This window comes from Watersipora subatra, chromosome 8, assembly GCF_963576615.1.
Source record: "Watersipora subatra chromosome 8, tzWatSuba1.1, whole genome shotgun sequence".
NCBI classification, from domain to species: domain Eukaryota; kingdom Metazoa; phylum Bryozoa; class Gymnolaemata; order Cheilostomatida; family Watersiporidae; genus Watersipora; species Watersipora subatra.
The window spans coordinates 30,897,955-30,919,340 of record NC_088715.1 but is presented as its reverse complement, the minus strand read 5'-3'; the positions used below and the strand labels follow the sequence as shown (position 1 = coordinate 30,919,340).

Genomic DNA, 21,386 nt, shown 5'->3' with positions numbered 1-21,386 from the left:
TTTGCTTGAATTTGAGGTTATTACAGTTTTTTCTTTACATCATATATAGCACGAACAAGTGCATTAGCAAAAAAAACTTTTTAATTTCTGTAATGCTGACTCCTTAGGCTTCAACCACTGCTATGGCTCCTTGAGTAGCGCTTTCAACGGCTCTGTAATGTTGGCAAACTTAGATGAAAATTTAGCATATTGGTATACCTTGCTCAGAAAATCTCTAAGACCATGATCATAAACAGGTCCGGGAAAATCCAATACTCCTTGTAGCCTTAGTCTTGCATGAATGCCCTCCTAATCAATCAGATGTCGAAGAAACTCAACAGATTGCTCACAAAATTTTCATTTTGCCTTGCTTAAGGTCATACCAGCAATCTGGTCCTGAACCACCTGTAGTCGTTCACCATGTTGCTGTTGATCTTTTACAAATACAAACAAATTATTCATGTGTATGACAACACCTTGACAGTCTTCAAGGATTTTGTTCGTCTCAGCAGAGAAGATTTCTGGGCTACCGCATAGGCTTTGTGGAAGTCAAAATTATCTTAACCGTCCTTAATGAATGAGAAATGTGGTCAGATAGCTGGAGTCTAAGTTAAGCGGAATCTTTCAAAAGCCACCATTGGCATCTTTTTTTGAGACCACTGTTCATCCATCTAACATAGCTAAACTCGCATCCACCGTTGCCATAGGATAAAATTCTCGTTGGATAAACTTATTAAGCTCTGTGAAGACGGATATAATTCTCACTTCCACCTTATCAGCTGTTGCAAACCCCACCATTGGAGCACACCGTGATATAATTTCATTAGGTTCAACATTCTTGATGACTCCATCTATCACCATCTTATCAAGCTTTCTATCCGCTTTGCCTCTCAGTGGAAATTATATCGGTCTGGGAACATCTATAACACAAGGCACTGCTTTCTCTTTCAACTTGATAAAATATTCCCTGCCAACTTTTCCAAGCCCTGAAAACAACTTAACATTAATATTGGCAATCTCAATGAAGCATTGATTTTCATCAAATTTGACTAGCTTCAACTCATCACAAACTCTTCTACTAAGTGATGGCATTTTCTGGTTTGGAGCTAGATAGATATATTTCGCAGTAACCTCTTATCTTGACAGTCATTTTGCACTGTATTCTTCCAGTACAGTTTAGTGGTGTGTGTCCGCTTTCCAATAACTTCTTGTCAGAAGGTCAAACAACACCAGTTAACTGATTTGGTCCACATACACTCAAAGCAGTTCCCGTATCTAGTTTAAATCTAACTTGCTTGCCTTTTACAGCATTTGTGCGTACTCGTAAATCTGCATACAAGGATTAAGTCATAGATGAGTTAACAGCATTTATGGTGTTTATTTCACCCAGATAAACTTCCTCCGTAACATCATGATCTTCTGTCTCATTTATATCAGTATCTTGTCTGCACATTACTGCCCAGTAATGAAACTTCTAGCAACGTTTACACCGTGTACCATATGCAGGAAATTGCTAACCCTTATTGGGATTCCCACCACAATTCTCACATTTCTGTTTGGAAAGTCTATGTTTTGCTGACTTGACAGGTTTTTTCTTCTAAACTGAGATACTGCATTGACATCTTCAGGTTTTTTCTCAGACTTTTGGTGGTTCAATTTTCCTGACTTTTCATCAATTCTCTATGACTTGATCACATAGTCGAGGAACCACTTTTATCTGATTATGTCATATGCTTGTCTATCTCTTTTGTATTATCCAAAGTAAAAAGTAGTTTATCTAAAATCAAGGATTCTCTCTGATCACCAAATTGACAAATCTTAGCCAACTGTCTCAGTTTCATCCAAAATACATTTACAGTGCCACCATCATGACTGCTATTGTTAAACTTACATTTACTCACTTCAACATCTGACCTGGGATTGCGATAATCCTGGAATCTTTTGATAACATCATCCAACTTCTTCCCAGCAGCTCCCTTCTCTAGGTCTTCAATATTGCCATCACCCTTAGGTTGTGATTTGAACTCCATCTGCAAATATACTTCTTTTATATCCTCACCCCTTTTATATCCCTGCATGCCTGAATAAGGCAATTTTTCTCTTGTTGCTTTGCACCGTACCGTTCTCAGTACCATCTTGTTGCTTTTCACCCTCTGCTGGCTCCGAATCTTTCTCTACTCCATAGCGGGGTAGCAGCTGCTCAATGTGTCGCCTCCATGTTTGTCCTCGGGGAATCTCCTTGACATTCACACTTCGGCCTCCGAACACTTTGGTGACAATGGCTGGAACCCATTGAGGTTTTTTATCCCGTCGAGGCCCGCAATAGGGAGCATAGCAAGGGCTGTCAATTGTGTAGGTGTAGATCTTTGCGATAGTAGTTTTAGGTTCAGCTTCCCAATTCTTGTCTGTTTCCTTGCTTTGTCATCCTTGGGCCTGATGTGCCAGTGAGGGCAGAAGAACATCGATTTTGCAGCGCATTTGCCATCCATTCAGTAGCTCACTCTCTGAATATCCTCCTGTCAGTGGCGTACGCCGGTAATGCATGAGGAATTCTGTTAGTGTGAGCTTATATGGTAACTCTGACTTCTTCAGAGCTTGTTTGAATGACTGCACCAGCCGTTCTGCCACTCCATTTGCCGCTCCGTTTGTCACCTTACCGTCCCGCTCCGTTTGTCGCGGAGTGGTAAGGTGCTCCGGTTAGGTGGACTATTCCATGGTCTCTGCTACATCTCTGGAACTCTTCCGACTTGAAGGTGGTGGCATTGTCCGACACTATAGTGTGAGGATAGCCAAAATGTGCAAAGTTTTGTTCCCGTAGCTCTGTGGTTGTCTTAGTGGATGTTGACGTAGTTGGGTGAATGCATGGATCTTTAGAATAAGCATCCACCACTACCAGCCAGTTTGATCCCAGAAAGTTGATTGCATGGTCAATATGTATACGACTCCATGGTTTTTCAGGTAGCCTCCACGGATGGCTAGGAGGCTTAGCTGGTTGGTTCTGATGTTCGGCGCAGGATGTGCATTGCTTACATGCTTCCATGATGTCAGCCTCAATCCTCGGCCAATACACAGCAGATCGTGCCAGCTGCTTCATGCGTTGCATGCCAAAATGTCCTAGATGAAGTATCTGTAGAACTTGTGGTTGAAGGGTGAGCGGTATGACAACTCTCGATCCTTATAATAGACAACCATTGGAAATGGAGAGTGATCCAGCAATCTTCTTGAAACATGGCACCTTGTAATCCAGGTGGTGAACTTGGTCTTCCGCTTCAGCGTTTTTTTCTTTGATTGCTTTAGACCATCCTTCTCTGGTGTAGTGAATGATAGTAGACAGAATAGGATCTTTCAAAGTCTCTTTGTGTAGCACTCCTGGATCTGTCAGTTTTAGTTGCTGCCCATTAGTGCGTATCGTGCAGACTGTGTCCATATCTTTGCCATCTTCCCCCTCATCAAAATGGTGATCAGGTCTGACAGGGAGACGACTAAGCGCATCTGCATTGCCGTGCTTGTTGGTCTTCTTGTATTTGATGGTGTATTTGTATTGACTAAGCTGTAGAGCCCATTGAGCTAATCTGTTAGCCGCTAATGCTGGCATTTCTTTAGTTGGACAAACAATGCTAACAATGGTCAGTGATCGGTGACTAATATGAAACGTCTGCCATACAGACACTGGTGAAACTTTTTTATTGCAAAGACTATAGCAAGTGCTTCTTTTTGTATCTGTCAGTACTTTTTCTGCGTGCTGTTCAGGATATTTGATACAGTAAAAATTGGTCGCTCTGAACCATCCGAGTATCGATGGAAAAGAACAGCGCCCACTCCTACTGATGAGGCATGGCAGAAAACTCCAATTTCTAGTGATGGATCGAAATGAGCTAGCATAGTCTCTGAGCATAGCATCTCTTTGAGTTGTTAAAAACTGGCTTCTTCTTCAGATCCCCATATCCAAAGCACATTTTTTCGAGTGAGTCGATGGAGTGGTTCTGTTACTGTTGACAAATTCTGTAGAAATTTGCTGTAGAACACCACGGATCCAAGAAATGAGCTAAGTGATGAGATATATGTGAGTTTGGGCATGGCTTTGACTGCGTCTGTCTTTTCACCTTTGGCTATGCTTCGGTGAGAAAGTAGATGTCCGAGGTAGTTGACTGCAGGTTTGGCAAATTCACACTTCTCCCTCCGACAGTGTAGGCCCTTCTCATCTAAGCGTTGCATTAGCTTTCTTAGGTTGCTTGAATGCTCCTCCGCTGTAGATCTGCTGACTAGAATATCGTTCAGATACACTGTAACACCTTCTAAGTCACTAGTGAGCTGCTCCATGAGTTCTTGGAAATAGCCTGGTGCCAAACTTATTCCAAAAGGAAGTCTCTGCTGTAAAATAACTCCTCTGTGCGTATTCAACGCCAGGCGTCGTTGGCTCTCAGGAGCTAGTGCAATTTGGTTGTATGCATCAGCCAAATCTATCTTTGTGAATCCGTAACCGCCTTTTAGCTTTTGTATCAAGTCATCTGATAGTGGCATGGGTTGACGATGTGTTTCTAGTTGCTGTTAATAAAAACTGAGTAGTCCCCACATACTCGCAGCTTTCTCTTTTGTTGACCTGGCAGTAAAACTTTCCTGATGGGCACTACTGGCGTTCCATAATTTCCGCGGTTTCCAAACCCCTCGTTTGATTTCTGCTTCATATGCCTGGACTAGATCCGATTGCATGGCGAATGGGACTGGTCGGCTTTGCAGAAAACAGGTTTAGCCTCAGGCTTGAATCTAACTTCCAATTTGAAGTCCTTGAGACATCCAAGCTTTGGTTGAAAAAGGTTTGGAAACTCCTGGCAGAGTTGCTCACAAGCTTGCTGCAAAGATCGGCCAGGTTGGAGATCCTTAAATATCATGTTGACTGTGTTAACTTTGGTTGACGATCTGAGTTTCATCTTATCATTGACCGATATCTGCAGCTTCTGTATAGCGTCGCATTCAAGAAGGTTAATATGTGGAATTCTAGTCACTACAAAGTTTAAAGTCTGACCATCCACTTCTTCATCAGGCACTGTTGCTAACATTTGGAATTGTTCCAATACATGTATTGGATGCTTTGATGCTGATTCATATTGTGCTTAAGTAGGCTCCAGAGTTGGTTTATCAAGCTTTTTCCAAACGTCTGTCATGATGAAGTTTCCACAAGCTCCGGTATCCAGCTCCATAGTGAATTCCGTATTTTTAATATTCAACTGTTGCTGTAGTTGGGGTAGAGATGCAATTCTCTTTACAGTCTTGATTTCAGTTGTAGATTTGATTATCTTGACAAGTTGAGTTAAAGTTGCATTCTTCTTCCTGGTTCGGCAGGCAGGTTCAATGTGACCAAGCTTTTTACAAAAATTGCATTGGGAAGTCTTGTGCGCACAAGTGTTAGTCAAGTGGTTTTTACAACATCGATAACAGCTTGGAGGTGGTCGGTTCCCCTGGCTGGCGCTGAATGAAGAACCGCTAGGCCTGTTGATTGCTGGTTTTTCTCAGACTGAACCTTGTTAACACCTGTAGCTTTGGATTCATGTGCAGTCTCCTTAGCTACTTTAGCGGCGTCCTCAGTCTCTGTAGCCAATTCTGCTGCTAGGGTGAAAGACAGCTCATCGACTTTAACTTTGAACAGGGCTTTCAGAAAAGCTTCATTGCTTACAGAGATAATGAACTTGGTCCACATAGCCTCATCAAGTGGGTTAGTGATGGAGGCAAAATCACAAGTGGTGGCATCCTGACAGATCCGTGCAGCCAGCTCTTGAGCGGTCTCTCCTGGTTTGCGTTGCATTTCACTCCAAAACTTGAACCTTTCTCTTATGATGAATCTCTTCGGATCGTACTGTTCTTTCATAAAGCCAGTTATTTCTGCCATGATCAGCTGGTTGATGTCTTTTGGTGGGGTCATCTGAGCCAAAAGCTTGGTTAGAATCTTGTATGTTACTGCCGACTGTGACGTGAGAAATGTTTTAGGCTTTCGATCTTCTGCTATAGTGTGAGCCGCTGCAAAAGTATTGAATCTAGCCCAGTAATCTGTCCACAAAGTCAGATGTTGAACAAAAGGCAGAAAAATTAGGTATAGAAACCGCATGGTGCATTTTCGGTTTTTTAGATGCGACCTCTACTAACATTTGCATTAACTTTCTATTTTCAACTCGTTGTTCCTTAAGCATCGCAACTAACTCTGCTACTTCGCTCGTTTTAACAATTGTTGAAGTTTAGAAATACAAATGTATTAACTCACCAAACAACTGCAGCGTCGGTGTTGTAGGTAGAGGGTGGTGTGTTTCTTCAGGTGAATAATGTGAATCTTCTGCTGTAGGTAGCTCTCTGACTGTATACATAGCTGATATATACTTTGAGAACTCCCTTGGTATCAATGTCCACTCAAGAAGATCCCATCCTTGTCGCCAATTTAGCCTGTTGTATTCTTGTAAAGAATTGAAGCCTGAAGTAGTTTAGAATGTAATGTAGTTTATTCACTGATAGAAACACACAACTTGAACTGAAAATGTTGTGGGTATTTATATGGAACCAAAAGTAGCTTCATAAATATTAGCTTAGTATATGGTAAAAATACAATAGAGCGCTATATGGCTATCTTGCTTCAGATGCAAACAGAATTGTTATAAGAAAAATGATTACTATAGCCATAAACTATTATCTCATAATTGTCACAATTCCTTATAGCTCAATAGTCATAACAAGCGGTGATACAATCAATGCAGAACAGGAGTTGTCTGTTCATGTAGGTTTCAAATCACTCTGTCAAAAATAATTTCACATATATGTGATTTTGCATTATTAAAACAAAGGTCAAACAGCATTGGATTGGAAAAAATGGAATGTACATGTATGCTCACGTGTATTCTACATGTGTTTTCTGCATGTATGTCAAATACTATGATTCCATTGTAAATTAGTTACATGTATTTTTCTCCTAAATGTTTTAAAAACTGTAAAACGGCTCAATTCATATCAATTCTTGTATAAAAATTAACAATTTAACCCCCAACTCATTTGCATTATATATTGTGTGAAAATCAATTGAATTTGGTGTTTAAGCTCTACAATTCAAATAATAAATTTTTAGCTGTTTTCACTTCACTGAATCAATTTAATTAACTTCACCAAAATACACAGAAACAATTATTTATCATATTTTACCAAAGTTGGCTTACAGCAACCTATCAAACTATGTAGCAATAAACCACAATCACTAACTTGACTACATGCATCTTTTCAGTCCCTTAATTGTTTGTGTAGCAAATAATTAAGCAAGTATTCATATATATACACTTAGAACAATAAATATAAGCATGACTATAACAAAACGAAAGTAAACAAGCCTTTTGGAAAGACTAATGCATATCATGTATATTAGACAAATTTAGATTTGTTTGCATGACAATCAAAATGACATTACTAAGCTCATTGATAATATGCAGGCAAATCATATTACTCTACCATACTAGTTCAAACAAATGATGAAACAATATATGAAGATATATAAAGAGAAGCAATGATGCATTTTGAGTTGAGCCAGTTTGCTGAAGATTTTACAAAGAGAATAAAGTCAATTAATTTATGATGACCATAAAGATCTAGTTTAATTCAAGTTTACTGATACGATATGCTAAGTTAGTTTAAATTTAAAGCAAGTACAAATTACCAAATAATCAATTCAATTCATTTGCGAGCTGAGCCTCAAGAGCTTTTCAAAAAGCATAGTACCTTAAGTTCCCATTTTTTATTTTTGTATGCGCTATATAAAGCAGGTGGGAAGGTGAAATTAATTTGTAAAAACATTCATAAAACTGACAGCGAGGCGATGTACCTTTAAACCATATTACATCATGTTTAGTTTTACACAGTTCAATTTACCAACTTATCAGAGTGTATTACAGACTGTCCCCATGTGTATTATTCTGAAAAGTGCTGTGCAACCAATCACACTCTGTGACCATAAAGCTAAAATTTCGCCATAAATGTTCTCATCATATAGTCCAGTGCCTGTGATGCTGAATTGTTGAATTTTTTTAGTCTAGAAAACCGAAAACAGAACAAGGTTTGACTGTTCCAAAAGATAGCTGTAATGTATGTCTTTCGAAATTCATTTTTTCGGAATGGCCAACCTTGCCAATACTCAATCAGCGTCAAATTTATTGGCGGCGACATTTGCCATTAACACCTGTATTGTGTGCGTGGCAGTCTAAGGTGACTTAAAGGCTTTTAAACAACTATTTCACTTTGTTTTATTTACAAGGTAATTATATCAATGTATTTCATACCTAGTCACTGAACTAGTACAAGTGAATAGATGCATTATGCTATTAAATGTATTTTCTACAGACACAAGGGAGACAACTTCAACAAATAATGGTGGTTTTTATTGAGATTGGATAAATAACAATACATACATATTGATAACTTGGTTATAGGACTTAGTTATTAGGCTGTACTACCGGGCGTTGCTCGGGCAATAAAAAAGTCTTTGGACAGAAAATTTATTTTTATTTAACATACCGTATACTACATTTACCATTGTAACTTTTAAACTTCATATCATGAGAAAACAGTTTAACGCAGTCCAAATAACTGAAGAGGAAAAAAGCACTGTAGCAGTTTCAAGACTTTTCAAAGAACTACAATTTTTAAATTTCATATCATGAAAGAAGTGTTTTGTTGAAATAAATTAGGAAGAAAAAATTAAACTGTAGATGGGTTTAAATGTAAATGTGAAATCATTAGCAAGTAATGGCTAAATATAATCTGTTTAGCTATTATTACTATAAAAAATTAATATCATTAAATGGTTACAATAAAAAAGTATTTGGACAAAAAATTTATTTTTATTTAACATATAACAACATTTGCACCTCTAAATTTCAAACTACATATCATGAGAAAAGTGTTCTGGGTAATTGAAATAAATTAAGATAGAAAATAAAAACAACTTTAGAAGCTTTTAAACTTTTTCAAACAACTGTCACTTTTAAACTTCATATCATGAGGAAACGGTTTTGTGCAGGACCACTAATTAAAAAATAAATTTACATAATCTTATTTTAATGGAGAAAATTATTTCGGGTTTCAAACAACCTTACACATCTCTGAAAGTTATGAAATTTTAAATTTACATTGGTTGGAAAACCTTTAAAGTTGTTTCATTTATTTTTAATTTAGTTGTCCTGCACAAAACCTTTCTCTCATCATATGAAGTTTGAAAGTTACCGTTGTTTTATTTATTTTCAAGAACTTCTCATTTTACACATACACACTAGACCTTTGTGTACTTTGCGTAAAACAGTTGCATCTCATATATAGATAAGCCTTAACTAGAACAACAACCATCTGATCCTCTTCTAGTGTAGCAAAACTTACTAAACAAAACTAAACTGTGCCAGATTGTTGTTTGAGATAGTATTACTCAACTCCCCTCAGTTCTCCTTTGAGCTGATTGTAATGTTTTTTTGTGTGAGTGAAATGGCTGTAGCATTTCTCATGGCAGCTGATAGTGATATCATATTAAGAAGTGTTGGTGGTGGTAGAAGATGATGATGCTCCCAGTCCATTAGAAGATATTTGCAAATAGAGTCTAGATAAACATCTTTGTGGCTCAATATATTAGTTAATATATTGCTGAGCATATGACTCAGCGGTGCTGAGCCGCTTGAATGATAAAACAATCAAGTTACAGTTTTCATTTTCTGATTTTAGACAGTGTAAAGCATATGAGGTAACAGCCTTTTTTTCCATTTCAACTTGCAAGCAACTTGCAGGCCTGTATTCCCTGGTTGCAAGTTGAGGCTGCAAATATTAGACGACTAGTTATGAACAATTGGGGGTTTAGGGGGCGGTGTTAGGCCCCCTCTACGGCTACGGCCTACGGCTACGGCTACGGTTAGGCCCCCTGAGGCTACGGGGCAGCGCCTCAGAGCTCTAGACCTTTTAGGATCAACAACCCTCAAAGTATGCATAAATGCAATCAATTGTAAGCATCGGAATCTACATAAATATATTGCTTATGGTTCATGGTAGGCAAAACTTTTTCTTTATTCAACGAACAATATAGAACTCATGACAATACAGATTTCTGTATAAAACATTGAAAGAACAAGAGCTATTACTTTTTTATTGCAATATCTTTTGTTCTGTCAACGTGTCCATTACAGAAATCTTTCACAATTGATTCTGCTTCTACATGTATTTCAACATATTTATATATGTGTAATACTAGAAGATTATTTAGACGAGCCTGCCCAATAGTGCTCCTCATAGCTGTTTTGATTTGCTTCAATGCAGAAAAAATTTCTCACTCAGTGCACTAATGGCAGGCAAAACCAATACAGTCATACTTCGACTTAGGAGCTTAATGCGTTCCGAGACTGAGCTCGTATGTCAATTTACTCGCATGTTGGTGCAATTTATTTATATATAGAACAATCAAATATATATTGATTGGTTTCCATACTCTAAAAATGCAAATAAAACACTCAAAACAAGATATTGTAACAGAAAGAACATGTTGGTTATTGTCCTAACTTACCACATGCTTTCAAAAAGCAGCAAATAAAAAATAATGCAAGGAAATGGGATTAATTAAAATGTAAAATTAAAACATACAATAGCAGCTAACTCTAGCATTTGCCAGGGAGGAAGGTATAAGTTATCCTTCATTACAACAGTTGACTTTAATAAATTAGGATTTTATCAAAGTCTTAAAAGACAAACTTAGAAGCAAACCTAAAAGCAAACTTTCATTTTTAACTTGACGTAATTAAAAAAAATTCGGCGTTAATAGTTTGAAGTTTCTCGCTGGTTAGCTAATTTTTCCTTTGTTCCGCTTTCCCGACTAGCCGGCCGTTTTAAGATAAATATATCTAAGGATGTTTGCCTTTGTTGCCCTTGCAACATGTTGTGATTAGTACAAAAACAGGTGTCGTCACAAAGGGTTAACGCACGACCACTAGCCAACTTGTCCGAATAACTAGTTTTATAGTTTTGATAGATAGCACCGGCCCTTTTCATTGTTTCAGTTACGCGGTCACCGGCCAATTGTTCATCTTTTATCCAATGCCTGAGCAGTCTCTCCATCAGCAGTCGTGAAGATCGTTGCGCCGTTTAAAAACTATGGTTAGTTCTTTTGCGAATTAAATGCCCTGAATATAACCCTTCTGTTTGATAATTGTGGATGTATTTTTGTCCTATTGCTGAGCTAGCTCAATCACGCATCCACATTTCGCATATTTTTCAATAACTTTCCGTTTAACATCAACTGTTATCATTTGCTTTTTCTTTGCTTTATCTTTCATTTTACTGGCAAACTTTTGGTCAACAAACAGTACTTTTAATTCACATAATTCTGCCCTTAAAATCGCGCACATAAAACATGGTACAAAAGTATAACCTGAGCAGTTGAAAAATACAGAGTGATGCTGTTCTCATAAAACACCTCCGGCATACTTGGCAACTGACTCACGTGCTCGTATCTCAAACATAGCTCGTATGTTAGTGCTAAAACTTGCTTAAAAGCTTGCTCGTATCTCAAGTTGCTTGTACGTTGGAGCACTCGTAAGTTGAAGTATCACTGTACTAGATCGGTGCGCCTCATCGCTAGTTGCACTAGAGCGCAACTTAATGCTCGCAATTAGTAGTAGGAAAGTCCAAGTGAATGAGCATAGACTGCAATTCTTAGTACTTAGCTGTTAAAAATTACTAAAAAGTTAGGGCGGCTCAACCGCCCAATCGCTCTAGGGCATACAGCTCTGTACGCACTACTTTCTTTAATAATGAAAAACCAGATCACTCATAGTTTAACTTGGCGTAGTAATTGCGAAATCATGACTGCGCGTTGTGAAATAGTACAACTGTATTTTCAACATTCTCACTAGAAATGGCAAGTTTTCAGTTTCCAAAAGCTTTGGTTTAGTTAACTTATGCTGCATTAACCATTTTGAACTAATCAAAAAAACTTCTGTTAGCCGTTTTCTGCTATTTTACAATTCAGCATCACAGGCACTGGACTAATAATCTTGTTCAGAAGAATCAAAAAGTGGTGAAATTACACAAAGACAAAAAAATGGCTCAACAGGTGCTGTATCGCAACTACAGAAAACTTTGTTTTTAAAATCTTGCCAAATAAGTTTGCTCATTACAAAAAAGCACAATTTTGGTGAGGGCTTAGTAAAAAAAGGTTCTCTTAGTTCTGAAAGTATTCTTAAAGGCAGAGAGGAAACTGGTCAAACTCCTTTGTCAAGCAGTACAGAAAATAATACCATAAATGACAAAACATATCAAAGAACAGATCATCAATAAAGTCGAAGATGACTTACTTGGTTTGTATACAGTTCAGTTTGATAAAACAACTGATGTCGATTATATCAAAAAATAATCTGATTGGTGTAATCTGCAACCAGTAAACAACATCAAGGAAATATGTTCTTCTACAAGCCTTTTGAAATGACCACAAAAGCAGCAAATGTGAAGAAAAGAATCTTTGGCTTTATTGAAACTGAAGGTATGTAACAGGATCTTCTCTGTAGTGTTTGCACACAAGGTGCTTGTATAACGGAGCAAGAGTGGCTTTCAGTCTTTAGTTTAAAGATAAGTGTACAGATGCATTGCTTTTCACGATATAACGCATCGACAATCACTGGTTTTTTGGGCCCCTTCCGATGACCTTCAGAATATTCTGGATTAGGCGAAAATGTGGTGAGCTGTGTAAAGTCAAGTGATTCACTGTAAAACCTCTATTTGAATGCCAAAATTATTTGGATGCTACCTCTAATATGACATCAATACAGGAAAAAGGTTGAAAAATACAGTACCACCCATCCATTAAGCCCTACCTCTATTTAGTTGTCACCTTGACATTCATTATGTTTGACCTTTACGACTTCATTGCAGAAAGTGATTAACAAAAATCCTTTCCACAATATATATATATATATATATATATATTTATTTTCTCAAAGTATGTCTGTGGATCTGTGGATCTGTCATTCCGGCTATAGCTATTAAAATATTGACATTAAAATTCCAGATATTGATGGATTTGAACTCACCACAAATGCATCGACAAGTTTTTTAACCAGACGCTCTATCACTACCTTTCGTATTCAAAGTTTTGATGGATAACTTCTAGGAGAACATTAACCTTTTTATACACACACACAATTTTATAGACATAGTTGCATGACCTGGAGACAGTGAGATCTCATTGAACTGAAGAATGGAGACCTACATAAAGATGATTGAGTGAAGAGAACTGGGCAAGACCAACTCACACAGACCTGATTACACCAGCACCAACTGTCTGCCTGAAAGCATCTTTTACATTGAAAGTGGAAAAAATTGAACCCGGATTGGCCCCGTTGAAAGGAGTTAAAGCCTAGACATTTTTCTGTTGAGCACCTCCTCCGATAACCGGTTCAGGTTTGCAAAGGTTTATTTGCTGAAACCACACATAGCCCAGGTGGCATCATATATATATATCAGTATAATATACATTATATTCATATAGACCAATATAGCAAACTGTAAAGGTTACAGGCTATTATTCACCTAACCCATTGGCAAGCATGTACAGAGCCAAGGCCAACAGGACAGATGTGTCGTCAAAACAATTAGAGGTGAGTAACACCAAACGGGAGGTTCAGCACAACGTGCAAGAGTTTCTGAAGATCTGGTAACTCGAAGTATTCGAAATCTGAGTGACCTTCCAAAGGGATGTGTTGTAGTTTATGTTATGCCCACCAGTCTTACAAATTCACTGTATACAGTGATGTAGTGCTACCCTAACTCTCCCTAACTAAGTTATGGTTAGAAAATTTGTGTTTTTTTTAAGTATAACTATAGTTAGAGTCAAAAGATTTTAAACTGTGCCAATTCTTAAGGTATATTATAACTCTATTTCATTCATTCAAGTACACTAATGTTATTATAGTCGAAATTCAATGGTCATTCAATATAAAAGCAGCATACAGTACAATACAGTGATGTAATGTTCTAGTAACATGACAAGATTGTGATCCTAATTGGTTGTCTACAACAAAGGCTAAAATCAAATTACCGCAAACCAATGGCAGTCAGCATTTGTACTAAAGGGAAAAGGCATTGATTTTTATTATTTTCTCAACTTATTTATTACTAAAGATGTGCTCATATCTCATATCATATACATGATTTTAAAGCCCTGTAAGCTTTGGCAGCCGGGGCATCGCCCCGGACTTCACTGGGGGCTTACAGCACCCCCAGGCCCCCAGCTGTGCCAACCTGGGAGTCGCGTTGCGACTTTAGGTCGCCTACATCTACTTATCTCAACTTTACAGTTATGGTTAAAAAAAGGTTAGCACTACATCACTGAATGTATAACAGGCAGTGATGTAGTGCTAACCTCGGTCATTCTAGGATAAGAACACCCTCGGTCATTCTAGGATAAGAAGCCTCCTCCAACTGACTTGATACTGATTATCTAGTTATCCGGTACCAAGTTATGATGTTTGGCTGACTGCTAAGCACAGTAGTACTGAAACAGCTAATATAGTACAAAAGCCACACTGACCGGCCTTGGCAAAAAACAGCTATCAACCTTGCCTGCTTGCTTTCCCCAACCTCAAGGAGCAGTGGAAGGATGTTCATGCTCATGGATTACTTCACAAGGTAACAGAATGTCCTGGCCTTGCTAGATGCCATTGCACTGGTGGTGGTCAATGCACTCAATGAGAGGGTATTAGCCGCTGGGTATGTACGCTGGAAGGAGTTGCGGCCATACTGAAAAATGGAAAAGATTCCTGTGGCATTTTTTGTTTTGTCAGAAGCAACCGAAGAAGTAAACATCGTGTCTCGCAACACTTTGGCATGTTTATATGACCATTTGACTGAAAGCATGTTTCTTTTGAAATCAAAGGCTGTAGCATTAAAGAAAACACTGAGCCAAAGACTATGAGCCAGTCGTCTGTCTAGTAGACCAGCAGAAGTGGGGCTGGTCACTAATGAAACAGTGTTGAAACCTACAGGCAAAAAGTATTTCGTGTTTGGCCACCTTGACAAAACATGACCAGTTTGGGCAAAAGTTGTCAACTCGGAGCAAAAGCTTATTGCTTCGGCCATCAGAACAGGAGTGTCTGCCCGAGACAACAAAAAACAAAACAACCACGAGCCACCATAGTCACCCTACTTGTCAAATTAACCAAAAGGGAAGCTAATAGTCTTTCATACTTTCTTCTCTTCTAGAGTCTAAAGTGGCTGGTGCCTAGCTCAACTCTTCTATACATACATAGTAGGGTTTCAATTGGCTTTCACTCTAAATACAGGACTGCATCCAGGACTCTGGATAAATTGGTTGAGTGCATGCCAACAATTCAGTTCTTGAAAGAGGAACAGTGAAAAATAGCCAGACAGTTGCCAATGACTAGAAAAAAAAGGTTCAATACAAGCACATAATAGTAATGCGAGACTACCTTGACATCACTAGGAAAAAACTAGCCCAAAAGGACATTTGCCGACTCGAGCCTCGAGCCTGGCATCACAGGGCCTGGACTCATATAGCCCTTCTAATGAGCTCTAATTGAAAAAATAGTGTTCTAATGGGAGAGTGGTGGGAACCAGCGTAACCTTGTGTCTGGTCTAACTCTTGGCTTGGTTTGACTTGGTCAATACAACCAGACTTTTAGCAGAGATATATTGGAATTTGACTTGAAGGATGATTAAGCCCAGGCGCAGCCTACTCGTGACATCTGCATGTAGGAGGCAGATGCAGAAGTTAGACAGCCCTTTGGTGCTTTGCTTTCAAGCATGGCCTAATGTTTCTTTCGAGATGATAAATTTTATATTGAAAAGGAAAAAAGTCTCTACTTGCAGACAAGATGGATGCGTGATATTAACAACATAGATAATGTAGCAAAAACAAAAAATATGTTACAGGATGTTGCAACCACAAACCATAATGGAATAAATAAAGAATTACTTACCTCATCATTGTTGTGTGAGCTATCTGTCGTTGGCGATAGTAGTTAGAATATACCTGTGTGGCAGTGTAATGAAATGTGTTAAATTTTTTTACCTTTACTTGAGCTTCATCAGTATTATTGATGTGAATTTATCCGCAGTGAGCATTTGTGTGAAGTCGAATAGCAGTTTCACTGCGAATACCTTAACACAAACTTTGCAAGGCAAAATGTTGTCAAGTTCATTAGGATTGCTGTTTTTGAGATTCCATATAGAAGCCACTCCAAACTAGTTCAAAGCATGGGAACCAGTAATGGTTCCCAGGCCTGTATTAGTGTCTCTTATCATTTGCCAGCTCTTCCTTCTCCAATGTCATTGGCTTTGCTGGTATTAACTTGCTAGCTTTTGACTAAGCTGGAGTCACAATCATGCTACTAGCTTTGTATTTATACAACCTCTCCATTAAAAGCCGCTGACCAATTTTCTACACATCTGACTGGCCTTTCACACTAAACTGATTTTGTTTACGTTTTTGAAGGTAAAATTGATATCTGACGTAGCTCTTCTATGTAATTTTAGTTCTTGATAGATGAGATTTAACTGTACTTACTGTTGGGTTAAACAACCTAACGTTTAAAGCGCTGAGCTGGTGCTTTGACAGTTATGCCAATTGGTCCCAAATGTTAAGGAATGTTCTCATATAATTTATAAGCACTGAATATATTTAATAGTATCCTGTTATGGTTCTATGTTCTATTAAATGCAAGTTTACGGCGATTCTTCAAATATCTAGTCTAATGTCTGGTCGATGGTGTCTAACCTACCATGTGGTGTTCTGTTCTGTATTGCTAACAAAACGCTGAGGAAGGCTTTAACGGTATCGCCATTCATATCATAAAAGTATTAACTGGTGAATAACCAGTAGTTTGTGTCCAGAGACAATACCAATTTTGCGATAATTTAAACTTTTTAAAAGCGGGTTTTTAAAGAGATGCTACAAAAAACCTTAACGCATTAGCTTGTTTTCCTTTGGCAAGAATTAACTTATCATGTAGCGAATAAAATGTAAAAGCTGCTTGGATAAATGAAATCCTAAAATATTTATGTGCAGCTATTAAACACAGTTAGATAAATTGAATCTAGCTGTTTTATAAAAATATATTGTTACTGTTGTGCCTTTAGTATTTATTTTGCAAGAACACCAAACTAAATGCAAGCTGAATAAATAGCTGCCACCAAATAGTAGATCAAATAGCTACTCACTACTGCAAAAAAGAAATAACACTCTACAAAACACCCAGCAACTGCTGCGTTATGACAGAAGTACATAAAGCACTAGCAGTATCCCATGAGGTAAGAAAAACCTTCCAATATCTTGCACACTTCTATAAACCAACTTTTTGTATCTTCAAGTATTTTCATGCCACAAAAATCTAGTAAAAGTTACAAAATATAGAGAATAATTTAAAAGGAATTTAAAAGAGCCTTTAACATCTCTAAATGTTAATTACTTCCAGCACTAGCAAAGCAGAAATTTATCAGGTAGAAGAGGAAATCTGTGACAATATATGGTACCACCTGCTCCAGTTTGTCAAATATATAAATTTCCACCTTTACGGAACAAGCAGAAATACATTCACACAAATGCTGGCTAATTATTTGCTAGTGTTATTAATTTGTAAAAAGCATTTAAATTTATTGAATGCGATTTTTAGTTTGATTGAACAGGCAGAGTTTTGAATAGAAGCACGGCAAGCAGTAACTCATCTGGTCGACTCTGAAGTCTGAGGTTTTACTGCCCGGTGATCTCATCAAGGCGTAAAGGTTGAGAGTTATCTTTTTGACTTCAGCGTCCTTTAAATAGACAGACAACTCATGTTTTTACAATCAAAGATGTAATAGTAAAGTATGAAATACTTCTTTATAAATATAAATTTTATCAATCTTTTTAAGCTTAAACTTCTAAAATTATTACAAAGAAAACATTCCATTTAGCTCTTTAAAACAATTCGTAATAAAATTTGTTCAAAGGCTTTTACTTTTCTGGAAGAAATAATGACCATTAGTTCTTACAGGTAACTGGCAATGCAGTAATTTTTCCAATTTCACTGGTCACACTATGAAAACTTCATCAAATCGTATTTTTTGGCAACTAGAATTTTTTGCTGTTTTTTTAATAGTAGTATCTTGCATGTTTAAAAGTCATTTTCTAGTTTTGAAACAAATAATTTAAAGAGTCAGTATATTTTATTGTTACTATATGATCGATTTTTTACTCCATTAACTGTGGCCTTAATTTCAATTTGTACACCATTACTCTGTCAGTGTTGTATTAATGTTAACATATTAATCCTGAGCCCATACTCCATTGACACGATAGTATGATAGAAATCTGTTGGTCATCAAAAATATTGAATAATAAACATAGAATCTTTAGCCAAAATAGTTTGAGACCGCTTTTGGAAATACTGAAAGACATTTGAAAATCTCTTTTTATTCACCTATTGAGAATCACCAATATGCACTTTTCAATATTTTGTTATTGCGCCCCGGGTTGACTCAAAAACGTTTAGTATTGATTGTGACTCTTTGGTTTTTTTAAATTAATTTGCGCCTCATGTGCCTCTTAATTCAATTTTAGTTAAGCTCTTAAAAAGTTTGATATCGTAGATACAATGCATTATATCGGTATGCCGCATGTAAAAATACAAGTACATGCCCTCGCACATGTGATGATTGTTAACTCTATGAACCCTAGCCGTTCTCGTCAATGCGTGCCAGTAACCCTGGGCAATTTGTCCGGCGATCCCAAGTTTTTAAACTCTTATTAAATATATCTAAATGTGCTCATAATACAATGATATTTGGTAAAATACTAGTAAAATGGTTGGGCAACTCGCAGAAAATCTCATCAAACAGGAAAAAAACAGTATTTCACTATTATTCAGACTGAAACTATAAAAGTATATAGGATTTTTCAAAAACTCGTAAAAACATTTACAGTAGTACCATATTAATTGAGCACATGTTCATCGTAATTTAATGACTCAAAATATACTGAAAGATCATAGTTAGTATAATCAAACTTCATTTGCATCACAATCATTTATTACCTACCAACAACTGAGTTGTATCGATTTTTTCGCAATACAGTTTTAACACAAATTCTTATTATAATTAAGGAAGTAGTAGATCAAGATATTTGAAAACTGTTACAAATGGAAGAGAAATTTTTGATCTAATATCCTGTGCAAAAATTAATTTGATTTGTTTCTGATGTTACTTAGAAACAGCTTTTCTAAAAATAACCATGTGAGTGCCGGTTTTCTGCTTTAGGCTATTTGACACACCCTACGCAATGCTGGAAAACTGACCATTAGGGTTTAAAGGGTTAAAGTTTGGAAAACACTTCTCAATTATTTTGAGGTTTTAAAATTATGGCTTGTATTTAAAACTCTGCCTAAAATTCATACTTTATGACTGGTTCAAAGTAGTCCCACAAACTTGGAGTGATTACTGTATTTTGAAATTTAAATTATTTCCAGAAAATATATTACATGTTTTATCCCAGAATGTTATGAAAGGCAAACAACAATGTGATGCAACACGATCTAACAGGTTTTTTCAAACCCTTTAAGATGATATACTCTGCTAAAAAGCTGCTAAAAAGAATATAATACATGCAACTGATCACAAAAATTTTAAAAAAGCAAAGAACTATCTATAATCTATATCTAGAATTATTATTCTATGAGTGGTTTAAAATATAGTTTCACAAACTTCAAATGATTAGTGTATTTTGAAATTTTAATTATTTCTAAAGAATATAAAACATGCAACTAAACACAGGAATTCAAAACATGCAAAGAGCTATGCAATAAAACACAATCTAACAGTTTTTTTAATTTTATTTGTTGATAAACTTTTTTGAACTTACCTTCGAGCTGTACTTGTCACTTTATGAGCCATATCTTCATTAGACTCTTTACGTTCTTGTGCTATGTACTTGTCCATGCAGACCTTCACAAACTTTGTTATCTTTGAGTTGCGGTCTTCATCAAGATGTCTTCCTAAAACAGATCAAATTTAATTAATTTGCTGCTAGGATACAGTTTAAGTTGGTAAAATTCTTAAAGAAATTAAAATATAATTATTGTCTGTTGCATGAATCTCTTGCCGTACTACAGAATCCCTATTAATAATAATTAGTTAGTGCCTCTAATGCAGTTAGAGGTTGTTAAGCAATTTTGTTGGTAATTAAAATCAATCAGATATAACACTAAACATTCAGATTGTAACTTAAAGATTATGAAAATCTACCTGATGGGTTCTAATTTATGGAATCAAACGGCTGTAAAAGTTCACTTGACTAAATGCAATGTATATAGCAGAATGTTCCTAAATGTTTACTTAATCAAGTCTAATATATGAAATACGATGATAACTGGGTTTTATTCAGTTTACTATTTTATTAAATAGCAGAAACTTTCTAGTTTGAAAATAGTTCTTATAACTTTCATAGATTTATAGACACCAAAATATTTGCCAACTATTATTAGAAATTAATATAATTCGTTGGTGAAACCTTTATGATTTTGTGGTTGTGTTGTGGTGGTGTTGCACAAAACCTTTAAGGTTTTGTGCTTTTCTACACAAATGTTCGAGCTTATATAGCTAGTAAGCTCCACCTCTATTCTACTTGACTGGACCCGGCACGGTTCGGCGCGGTTTTGACTCGGCACAGCTCTGGCTTGGCTAAACTCTGACCTCGTCATTCTGCCTGACTGAGCACAGCCCGGCTCAGCTTAGCTCTCAGTGGATCACATTCCACAACACTCTCCCCTCCATTGGTGACCACGGTCTCCAATCTAGACCTGGAGCTTATGGTAGTCACTCGGCAGACATCCTCCTCTCCTGTCACGGTTCTGTCCAGGTCCTCGTCATCTGCTTCAGAGACAGCTTTTCCAGGGCAGCTCGTTCTGGCCTTGGCAGTCGCCTCCTTCTACTCCTGATCTCGTTTGGGTGCTGTCACACCTACCGGCTCTGGTGCAACCAGTGCTTCTTCAGCGTCTTTCAAGCTAGTTGTGACCGAAGTCAATGAACCCTGTAGCAAGTTGTTACCTTTGCTGTCCATCTTCTCGAGTGCTCTAACTTCGTCCCGAAAAAATGAGTGTTTTAAAAGGATAGCTTTGGTCGTGTCCGTGAGGACTGTTTCACTGCCTTGCTGTGCAACCTCCGGACCTGTTTCTGACAATTCCATAGAGTAGCATACCCCATTTCCGTACCGTTCCGGCTTCCTGGTGGTCCAGACTGGCCTCGGATTGTGCCAGACCAGAGTTGATTGGATTGTGGAGTGGATGAGATCTGGTGTTGTGGTCATTTCGGTCTCTACCGGGTTTGCTTCAAGTTCTCCCAGAACTTTTTTGTGTGGCCGGATTGATTTCCTT

General features: G+C 37.3%; 1 protein-coding gene across 1 annotated transcript; it reads right to left on the bottom strand.

Moving 5' to 3' along the window:
* Positions 1-120: 120 nt before the first annotated feature.
* LOC137402452 (uncharacterized) lies at positions 121-3,082 on the bottom strand. The gene is made up of 4 exons (XM_068088951.1): positions 2,637-3,082; positions 2,095-2,320; positions 1,881-2,009; positions 121-288 (listed from the first exon to the last, which is right to left on the bottom strand). The coding sequence occupies exons 1-4, from the start codon at positions 3,080-3,082 to the stop codon at positions 121-123; spliced, it is 969 nt and encodes a 322-aa protein (XP_067945052.1).
* Positions 3,083-21,386: the final 18,304 nt, after the last annotated feature.

Bases quoted from the DNA above. Each gene is read 5' to 3' on its own strand.
- LOC137402452 (XM_068088951.1), bottom strand. From the start codon at position 3,082: ATGCAACGCATGAAGCAGCTGGCACGATCTGCTGTGTATTGGCCGAGG. The intron at 2,321-2,636 runs GTAAGGTGACAA...CACAATTGACAG, and splicing joins GCGACAAACGGAGCGGGACG to CCCTTGCTATGCTCCCTATT. The intron at 289-1,880 runs GTGAGTAAATGT...CTGATTGATTAG, and splicing joins ATCCCAGGTCAGATGTTGAA to GAGGGCATTCATGCAAGACT.